The sequence below is a fragment of the Etheostoma spectabile genome, chromosome 8, assembly GCF_008692095.1.
Source record: "Etheostoma spectabile isolate EspeVRDwgs_2016 chromosome 8, UIUC_Espe_1.0, whole genome shotgun sequence".
NCBI lineage: Eukaryota > Metazoa > Chordata > Actinopteri > Perciformes > Percidae > Etheostoma > Etheostoma spectabile.
The window spans coordinates 33,983,796-33,994,874 of record NC_045740.1 but is presented as its reverse complement, the minus strand read 5'-3'; the positions used below and the strand labels follow the sequence as shown (position 1 = coordinate 33,994,874).

Below are 11,079 nucleotides of genomic sequence, written 5' to 3'. Positions count from 1 at the left end.
GTGTGTGTGTGTGTGTGTGTGTGTGTAACCATTTCACAGCAGGTGCATAGGTCAGGACCCAAGGAAGCCGTGTTGAGCCACAGAAATACCACAGGCCAAGCAATCTGCTGCACTAGTATCAATAATGTATAAAAGATGTGGAATATTAAAGGTTTGTTGAAAAGAGCTATGGAAGCCCATTTCTGCCAAATACCCTGTAAGTCACAATACTATGCAATTTAAAGAAATCACTTAGTATCTCAAAATGATATTTTTCTGCAGGGTCTCTCTTTAGAATATTTAGGTATTTCATGAGAAACCTCAAAATGACAGTTAACAATGAGTTAGTATCTAGAAATAATGAGAAACTCAGTCAATACTTGACTAGAGCCGACCATCACAAAGTCCCGTACACTAGACTAGCAGGCTTTCCAAAAGGAGGGAAGCATGGTTTTGGAACACTGATGCTACTGATGGGGATATTGTGCTCAACACAAAGCTAAGCTTAGATATGAGCTTTATTAAGGTATTCTGTATTCATTTAGGAGGATATATTTCAAACAGGTAGCCTACTTTAATAATGATAACTTAAAAAGAAATTGAATAGGTGAATTCATTTTTTAATTTGGAAAGTTGCGGTGGCGTCACATGAGTAACCACCACCAGATTCTCACTATCCAACACCACCTGGGGACTTTCACCCCAAGATATGCTTTACTTTCCACCTTAAATACCCAGTTTTACAAAGGCTACCCGGGCTCGCCAAGTGAAGCAAGACAGACGTGGTTCCAAAAATAAAAACTTTATTGAAAATTAAATGTTAGACTGGAAGTGCCTGAAAAGAGGGTGGTTAGAAATGGAGATTAATCAAATTAGGATAATCAAATTTAACTAGGACAAACATGTTATTAAAACATTGACAATTAAAAAAAAAAAAAAGTAAATTCTTTAATACAAGTAAACTCCCAGTTACCTAAAATTACTAAAGGAAAAGGGGAAGTGGGCGGAGGCCAGCTGTGGATAGGCAGTCTAACTCAGGGTGTGTTCCAGGGTGCATTAACTTAGCTACCACTGCAATCAATAGTCACTGCAAATCATGTCCCACTGCCATTATCACTACAAACTGAGCAGGGACCCACACTAGCATGCCTAGCCTCCACCGCAAATTGGCTACTAGCTCCACTGAAAATGAACCAACAAAGCCAAGATATTATATAAATAAAAAACATTAAAAAAAAAAACTGCCTGGTGGCACTTTGACAGGATACTAAACTAAAGAAAACAGCAGCTGACAACCTACAAGTCAGAAAACAGGTTTATCAGTAATGTGCAATAACCAATCAGTTGTGCAATCAGTAGACCAAGACATATACCACAGCACCACAGGCAGGGGAACTTTGGATTCCTGTCAGACAGGAAAACTGCATCAAAATGTGCAAGTCTTAAAAGCATAACCCAGGGTTTCAATCTACTCACCTACCTCAATGGTCACAGAGGCCTATGTAAGTGACAGGCAGAGAACACCAGAGGCAGCCATGACGGCACAGGTGCCTTAAATACAAAGCTATGATAAGCCTTGGTAACCGGACATCTCCTTCCTGAAAAGTAGAATTTCTAGTTATAACAGAGCAGTCCGCCGTGTGTCGTTAGCGCAGATCATGCCTTGGGTCTTGAAGCCGGTGGAAAGCCACTGCAGTGCCTGACTCTAATACCGGCAACCTGTGTTTTTTGAACATTAAAGCATGTGAACATACTCCAAAAGAATCCAAAAATGCACGTTAAGCTAAGAAAGGAGAATAACATCTCCTTTAATTTCCGGTTTGTCGTAAAAAAAAAAAAAGAAGCTCTTTGTCACAATCAAACTTCCCACGTACACAGCAAATTGTCCTTAAAAGCCTAGACAATATTCCATTAACACCATCTTCTCATTTACTTTAGTACCCCTGGCCATAGGAAAAGGTACTCTAAGCAGTAATTAAGATTAACAGTAAAATGCTAATGTTTTTCTAATTAGGGGGCAAAAAAATAGCAATTTAGTATTTGCAATGTGATTTAATATTAACAATGAATATACTCCAAATTTGAAATTTCCCATTTACACCTTCCACTACCATCGTTGAAAATGGGGGGGGGGGGGGGGGGAATGTAAGAAATGACTGACCTTTACCAGGTTTTGCTTGACTGTAGAAGTTTTCAGCACTGCAGACATCAGTGCTCTTCAAAAGGTGGCCACCATCAAAATCCATAACTCCTTCTTAAGTTTCTACACCTATGTTGGTTTTTAATGTAGGAAAGCTGAAGGAAGAATGTGACAGTCTCACTCATCATAACCATCTAAAACAGTGTTTCACAATAAAGACTGACAGCCCAGAAATATGGGTAATTTTAAGAGATTTGTGATTTCCTCTGTCTGGAAATTAGCGTTCAAAGTCCTGTAATGAGTACTGAAGAAACCTCTAGTGGGATTGTGTAACTGGCCTAATACAACCTTAGTTACAGTAACAAACTCAAGAAAACCATCTGCAAAGACCACTTAGCTTTAGAAATTAAGATGAAATTTAATTAATCTGACAAAAAAGTGGGTTGTACCATCATCTGTAAATAGCTTAGTTTCCCTTCCAATGCTGTAACAGAAAACTTTGAGTTACATTTTCTTTGAGAACCAAATCCCCAACCACTGAAGCATTTATTGACAAGATGAAAAGAAATAAAAAATATAAAGACATTTGGTGAGGGGAAAGGAAGTGGTTCCATGGAAAGTAAGGCTGCGGAGGAGTGTGTTTTCTTAAAACGTATGCACCATGTAAAGCCCAGCTGCAGGTAGACGCATCGGTAAAGTAAACCTAATGTGGACGGATAGTTAGCGGTCATATATATATATATATATATATGAGTGTGAGAGAGAGAGAGAGAGAGAGAGAGAGAGAGAGAGAGCACTACAATATGTTCCAACACAACCATGACAGGTTTTAAGTTTCTTCGAGAATTTCAAGGTTGAATTTCCGAGTCATCGCCTCATGAAGACGGACTTGTAAATAGAGGTGGTAATTTAAAAAAAACAACAACCTGGAACAAGGATGCGTTCAGACTGACGAAAGCCCTTAAAAAGCTTCAGACTCAAACTGGACTTCCTGGATTAAACCCTCAGTCTGGTGGGGTGAGACGAGACAAAATGCGATGCAGGAAGAAGGTAGCAACAGCTAAACACTGCACAGCATATTCTCAGGAAGGCTTTTACAACTCTAAACAGTGGCAATCAATTATTCTATCCTTTAACAATTAGCAGGTAAACAAGTGACTTAAGCCCTCCACCTTATAAAGTAATCTAACCGGAATGTGCATATTTTGATTGGCCAACAGGTGCATTGTCAGATGTCGATGCGTTACAGCCAACACTGAGCCATTTCTTGGTCCGAGCCTCCTGTCGACACCCCACATTTGCTAACACCACCGTGAAAAGAAAGGTGCTTTTGTCAGCCTGAACACAGTCTAAGAATAAACACCTGTGGCTGGAACTTGATCAGCAGCCCATACCAAAACTGTAACTTAGTTGTTTTCAGGTAGTAATTCTTGTCATAAAGTGACTGAATTGCGTGTAGCTCCATAATGAGCACTGGCTTATCTTTCAGAGGGTAACTCATTTGCAAAATTGTTACCATTGAATCTCACGTTCCTGTGTGTAGTTTGTCCTCCAGCCAACTTTCACTTTCCTACTAAGTTCTCTAAAATGCCGTAGCTACCAAACAATACTGCTGCACACTGCATACATGCATCTTCAACCTGCAATAGACTTTGCAAAGTGTGATTGTGATCTAAAGGGAGACTCCCAAATTGAGAACCACTGGTCTCAAAGGAACTTCAGATATAAAAAAAATAATGTTTGGGCCAAAGACGAGGAGTGTGGTTCTAAAGAAGTTTAGTTAGTTCTAAAAACACAAGCTCAGAATTTATTTACAGCTCCCAGTTTAGGCTGTACTGACAACAAACTCTCTCTCCTGTTGGGCTTCTAGCTGCGAGGTAGGAAACCAGTTAGAGTGAATGCAGCCTGCTAGAAGAGGACAAGGTGTGTTGGTATGGCTCTTTCAGGAAAAAAAAAAACATAAGCATTATCTTACTTCCATAATAAATTAAAAAAAAAAAAAAGATACTAAAAAAGCGTGTCAAATCTTACTCAATTCATTAGAATACAAGAGAAAAAACATTTACAAATGAATCCCGCAGCCGAATAAAACTAAGTGTGTTTTCTTTTAAATGTGATGTGTTTCAATTCGTAGATCAGACAGACCAATGGTGGGCGAGAATTTTAGATATAGCAACTGTTGTATTAAGTATGCAGGATGACAGATCCAGCCAGTGACAACAGCTTAGTGGTTGGTTGAGACACCAATCAGCTATTCCTGTTTCTGTGGTAATTCATCTTATGTTTCTGTATACATTTTTCTTTTTATAAAATATTTTATTCATACAATCATTTCTTTAACTATAGCAACATTACTATTTAATTTTGAGTGGCAAGATATCAGTCGCACATCACCTCATAAGAACAATAGTATATAAACAAATGCAAAAAAAAAAATGATTCTGTATCCATTTGAGTATGTCTCTCATTTTGCTTTTCAGTTCATTTTGTGTCTGTACACCTGTCTGTCTTTCTGTCAGTGATGAGCCAATGGGAGTATTGCTGGTCCTGGTGGGGGCGTGTGATTGGTACAGCTCTGAGCAGTGGCCTCCACTGGCTGGCCAGGAGGAGGGCCCTGCATGGCAGAACAGGCTGGACATTGGCTGGCATAGGAAACCCTCACGCCGGCCCGTTTACAGCTGGCTCTGAGGACACGGCACTGTGGTCCAGTCTGGGAGGGAATGCAAAGAGAGGGATATGGATTCATTTGAAGACGGAAGTAAAAAAAACAACAAAAAAAACTTCTAGTTTTGGGCAATATAATAGTAGCTGTAAAACTACAGAAACTTTAACATGTGCTTGACTGGCAGCTCAACGTGAGTAGTATCTTACACAGCTACTAAATAATAATACATTTTATTTGTTGGCGTTTTTCAAGACACCCAAAGACACTTAACATATATTAATAAAAACAATAACACAAGCAAAACAACTATCAATTTTAAAATCCAAAAACTTCCACTTGCTAAAAAAACTATGTCAGTAACATCAAAGTAGATAAGGTGAAAGCTATGTCGGGTATGCCCATCTAAACAGATTTGTTTTGAGTTGAGAGTTGAATTGATGAAGAGAGTCCAGTTCAGTGGTGGGAGCGAGGTCTAAAGATGTGGGGCAGGACAGATAAAGGCCCTGGCACCCATGAATTGAATTGAATTGAATTGAAAGCCTTTATTGTCATTGTACCAGTACAATGAAATCTCCTCAAAACAGTGAACACACCTAGACATATAAGATGGGCAGTGGAAAAGAGGGTTCTTTTGCAGGTTCTCTTTCAGGAGTATGAACATTTCAATACTTTTTTCACCCTGAAGACTTTTCACTGTTAAAATCCATAGTAACGAACAAAATTCAAGCTGACTATAGCCCCCATTCTTCACAAATTACTAGACTAAATATGTTTTACAGCCAACTTCCAGTTTTCATGTTCTCGTTTTAACATTTCTTCCATGGTGAAACACTTGTTCTTAATCCACAGGTTTTACAGTTGGTTGTCTGTCCTTCTGTCCTCTGTTGATTCTGCTATATTGTCTGTCGTATGAGTAAATACAACTGTCTGATGAATTGAGCAACCATTACAACCTGAGCTTCCCCTCTCTCTTCTTGCTGTGCGTTGTGGGTGTGGTCTTACAGAGTTTTGAAATCTTATCGGATGTACAGCCAATCAGAGATCAGCCTGCAGCCGTGATGTAGTCTGTTGTCCCGTCAACCACCAAATTTTCTTTCCCCAATTTTGATCTTCTTTGGTTTCAGCTCCTGTTTGTTTATTCATTATCTCCATTCTGCATGTGTTTCTACCAAAGGTGTTGTCCAGGGCAGTTTTTTAGTTTATGTAAAAAAAAAAGAAAATCTAAAATAATAATTTAAACCAATAAGCAAAAATGCAGGTAGTTTTCTGCTTGGCTTCAGCCTCTTCTCAGTTTGATTTGTATCAGTTAAAACCTGCTAATAAGTATTGTTTATTTTACTTTATGGCTGCTCCTATTGGCATTGGCCCTGAGCCATTTATTAAATGTGAGTTATTAAGATTCAAATGCACAATTTGCATGTGTAACTGCTATAGATTCTGTGCAGTTAACGACGTTGGACATGGGAGGTGCCTAAACAGTACAAGACAGCTGATTAAATCATGCATTTACACATTAAGGCACGGTCACACATACATGAACACAGGTAAATGACCATCCCTGCCCAATTACTGGCTGGTTAGACACGGCTCCAATCCACGTCTCCTCCGCTTTAGCTCATTCAACAAGATACAGCCAAGTGGCCCACAGCTTTGCCGTTGGTGGAGGCTGCAATTTCACCGGTCGAAGTTCACCAAAGTTGAATTCAACGCAATGCAAATTGGCTTTGCCACTGTAAGCGAATGCTTATTCCTCCCCTTCCCTCGCATAAATAGGAGTAAACGGAAGTTGGATAATAGTCAATGTTAATTTACCGCACTTGTTGATTGTGCCTTTGGTTAACCCTGCCCAAGGTTTCAGTTGAAAATATAAATCTGGTCATCAGGTTTGACTGAACACACTGAGGCCACAACAGTAAGGTTTTAATGGTATTGGCACAGTATGTTTTGACATCAATTTTGCATAGTCATCATATGAAAGGAAAATTTTCCTTCTTTCCTGTCATTTATGATAACAATCTCTCATTACAGTTCTTCATAGCAACAGTAAACAGCTACTATGTATATACAGCAAGGCCTCTGTGTTTGGACTTGCAGAAAACAATCTACTGTAAGTTGTGTACATATGGTTGCTTAGTGCCAATACTGATATATGTGAAAAAAGGACCAGGTTTTACAATTGCTGACTCAGATCTGGAGTTGGTCCCCGGGCGCTGTAAATGGCTGCCCACGGCTCCCTTGGGGATGGGTTAAATGCAGCGAGCATGAATTTTGCTACTGGATGTGACAATAAAGTACCTTTTTAAATTGATTTAATGTCAGAGAAAAACACACAAGCTTTGTGACGAAAACCTAAAAAATTCTCATGGTCAAAGGACCAACAGCCAAATTAAATATCCTTCGTCATAAAATTTAATAAGTAAATTAAGTATTAAATATCTATATATTTTTGTTAGTACACAACAAGCAAGTGCTGGACAACCATGAAGCACCTCAATATTAGATTAGATTTGGATGTTGTGGGTGTTCTGCTTTGATTGAGGCCTCATCAAGATTATTGGTGGTTCTCTGAGACGAAGCAAGAGACGGCTGGTATTTTTGGTCTAATCGGTGTCCAAACACGTGGTAGGATTGCCTATGATTTGCGGCTTTGTAACTACAAAATAAACCGAGTATTGTAGCAAAACAATCAAAACAGTTGACTTTCTCCATTTGCTGTACATTTTGATGCTTCTCCCATGTAATGTTCCATTCAACACCTTCATCCTTTGTTTTACTGTGTGCTCCGTCAGTCGTTCAGCATGCATCACTGTTACATCTCCCTGTGTTCTGTGTGTTTCTGCGGGGAAGGCGGTTGGTATGAATCACTTCATATGGTATTGATGTACATTTTCGTCTTGTGTTTGTGTGTGTGTACCTGTGTGTTCCAGTGATGAAGAGAAGAGTGCATCTTCAGAGAAAACTCTGTAGTGGAGTGTGTGGACACAGAGAGAACGGGCGTCAACAGTCAGCCGCAGTCAGCTTCCCAAAACCGGGTCAGAAAACACACACACACCCGAATGTTCCGTTACATGATATCATTAGTTCGTGTGGGATTTTTCATTGGCTAAAGCAGTTAGATACAATTATAGTCTACACTCCTCATAATTGTGAGAATTAGAGCAACAACTCATTGAATGCATCATATCAGCAGCTAGTAGTTTACCTTCATTACACAGTACCATAGTGTGGAGCTTGAAATGTGCCACCAGATTAACTACAGTTTACAGTTTTAAATTAATTGGAAATTGTTCCGGGAAATTAGATTTTCCTGTAAATGTGCATTGCAATGCTCCAAATAATGTAATACTTGAAATAATTACATTTTTTCCATTGTTATGTTTCTCTTTGCTCTTTAATTTAAACGCATGTAAGCAATGTGAACTTAAAACGTTTTGTGTGGGCAGACCTACAGTATTCAGAGCTCATCTTTTGCTCTGTGGGATTTATTTATTTTTAGGTTTCCCACAGCATACGTGTCTTTTAATCAAAGCAATCACAAAATGAAAACTCTTTAATTCCATAAAGGTCAAATCAGGAAGTAAAGGAAGGTGCAGTGTAGTCAAAAGGCACATACGGTAATAGAAAAGCAAACAAAAAGCCTTTTTACATTAACAATTAATTATCTTTGATTGTTTGATTTTTTTTCTATACTGTGATTTAAAAACTAAATCGGTTTCATTTTCTGAACCTATTGCTATGAATCTATGCATCCACCACAATTATTTTACATGACATTAGGAATGTCTATAAAAAACCAACTCCTGCAGCGTGCTTCTGTTGTAACGACAAAAATGTGAAACAATAGACTTACATTCTACCATCAAGGTACAAAACGAAAGTCATGTTAATGATTCGAGGCTAGCTCCTTGGTGAACTTTGCTCTCCGTGTGTCTCCTGTAAGCAGTGAGAAGTGTCGATCCACTGTGGATTCCAATGGTCCTCTGGAGGAAATGTCAGCCATAGAGGAGGCCAATAAGTTGACTGCCTACACACCATGTGAGAGTTGGAGCTCAAGGTTTCTGTTAGCCCTACACTCTCCCCGAACACTTTGTTCCACAGCTGCACTTCTACTGTCCCAACATTCAGACTCAGCACCACTTCAATAAGGCAAATCTCAAGACTGTATTACCAAATTCCACCAATATGTAAAATGCCCTACAAGAGGGGGAAACACTCTGGATCATGTATATTCTACACATCAGCATGCGTACAGAGTTGTACCCCCCCATGGGCCGGTCAGACCACTCTCCCTGCTCCTCACTCCGGCATATACCCCCCTTAGGCGACAAACAAAGCCCACAAAAAAGACCATACCACCTGGCCCGAGGACGCCCTCCACACGTTACAGGACTGCTTCGATAACACACAGGGGGAAGCCTTCTATCACGAAGACCTGGAAATATCACAGATACAGTATTGTCCTACATCAAGTACTGTATTGGGAATGTCACTGTGGAAAAGTGTACGGGTGTCCCAAACCAGAAACCCTGGATGACCGCCCAGGTCCGCATGCTCCTCGGGCCCGTGACTCAGCCTTCAGGTCAGCGACAGAACATCGTACAGCGCCGCTCGTGCCAACCTGAGGAGAGGCATTAGGACTGCTAAAGTTGAATATAAGAGGAGGATAGAGGAACAGCTCAACAACCCCAGGCAAGTGTGGCGGGGCATACAGACCCTCACCAATTACAGAGGCTGTGCTGTGACACGGGAATTTGGAGCGGGACTGGCAGAGGAGCTGAACAGCTTCTTTGCCCGCTTTTGAGTCTCAAACACAGCATCCAGCCTCATCTTTAACAACCATCACAACCCCACTAGCTCCCCAGCACCCCTCCCCCCCACACTTACTCTTGAGTACAGGATGTGTGGGCGGGCGCTCTGTGCAGTGAACCCCAGAAAGGCTGCTGGTCCAGATGGGGTACCTGGGAAGGTGCTCAAGGCATGTGCTTGGAGCTATCACAGGTCTTCACAGACATCTTCAATCATCTCTGGAACAAGCTGTCATTCCACCCTGCTTGAAGTTGCTATAATCATCCCGATCCCTAAAAAGTCACCCACGACCAGCCTCAAGTGTTTTCGCCCATAGCACTCACCCAGTCATCACCAAATGCTTAGAGAAACTGGTTTTGAAACACTCAAAGCCTGTCTACCTTCCACCATGGATCCGCATCAGTTTGCATATCGGACTAACAGATCCACCGAAGAGCCATAGCCATTGCTCTCTACTCAGCGCTGAGTCACCTGGAGAAACAGGGGAGCTACGTTAGGATGCTCTTCGTTGACTTCGCCAGCTTTTAACACAATAATACCGGACATTCTGATCCCAAGCTAACCAACTTGGGGGTGCCACCACAAACTTGCTCCTGGATAAAGAACTTTTTAGTCAACCGACCCAGCAGGTGAAACTGGGTCCTCACCTCTCTTCTCCCGCACTCTTAGCACTGGCTCTCCACAGGGCTGCGTGCTGAGCCCATATTCTACTCCCTATACACATCGACTGCAGTCCCGCCACCAGAGACATCATCATCAAGTTCGCTGATGATACAACGGTGGTGGGGCTGATTACAGGGGGAAAAGAGGCGGCTATAGAGATGAGGTCCTGAAACTAGTGAGTGGTGTGCATCAAACAACCTGGCACTAAACATCAACAAGACCAAGGAACATCTGGACTTCAGGCGGAACAAAGCCGCCCCTGCCCCCCTGTACGTCAACGGTGGATGTGTAGAGCGAGTGGAGTCCTTCAATTCCGGCATTCAATCCTGCAGACTTCCTGGTCGGCCAATACCACAGCTTTGGTCAAGAAGGCCAGCAGCGGCACACTTCCTGAGGGTCCTCAGGAAGGAAAACTAAGAACTCAGCTGCTGGTGACCTTCTACCGCTCCACCATCGAGAGCCTGTTGACCTATGCTGTGACTGGTGGCACTCCAGCGCACGGAGGCCGACAGGAAGCGACTGCAGAGGGTGACAAACACTGCACAAAAAATATTGGCTGCCCTCTGCCCTCTTTGACTGCCATCTACAACTCCGTGTCTCCGTAGGGCCAGAAACATCTGAGGGACACCACCCACCCGGCTCCAGTCTCTTTAACCTGTTGCCCTCAGGCAGGTCTTCAGGTCATACGGGCCAGAACAAATAGAACTCAGGGATCTTTTTTCCCAAGCTGTCACCATACTCAACCTACAGTAGACTTGCACTAATGTATTGTATGTATATTAGTATGTGGTTATTAATGTGTTGCACTTTAGAGAGTGCTCTCCAC

General features: G+C 41.5%; 1 protein-coding gene across 8 annotated transcripts in view; it reads right to left on the bottom strand.

Annotated features, from left to right (window-relative positions):
* Window positions 1–3,878: 3,878 nt before the first annotated feature.
* The window catches only part of ppp6r3 (protein phosphatase 6, regulatory subunit 3), a 33,962-nt gene continuing 26,761 nt past the window's right edge, over window positions 3,879–11,079 (bottom strand). For all 8 annotated transcript variants that reach the window (XM_032524303.1, XM_032524304.1, XM_032524305.1 and 5 more), the window contains one exon: window positions 3,879–4,829. In XM_032524303.1, coding sequence (XP_032380194.1) covers window positions 4,778–4,829 — 52 coding nt within the window. In that variant the 3' untranslated portion in view covers window positions 3,879–4,777. The remainder of the gene's footprint in view (window positions 4,830–11,079) is intronic.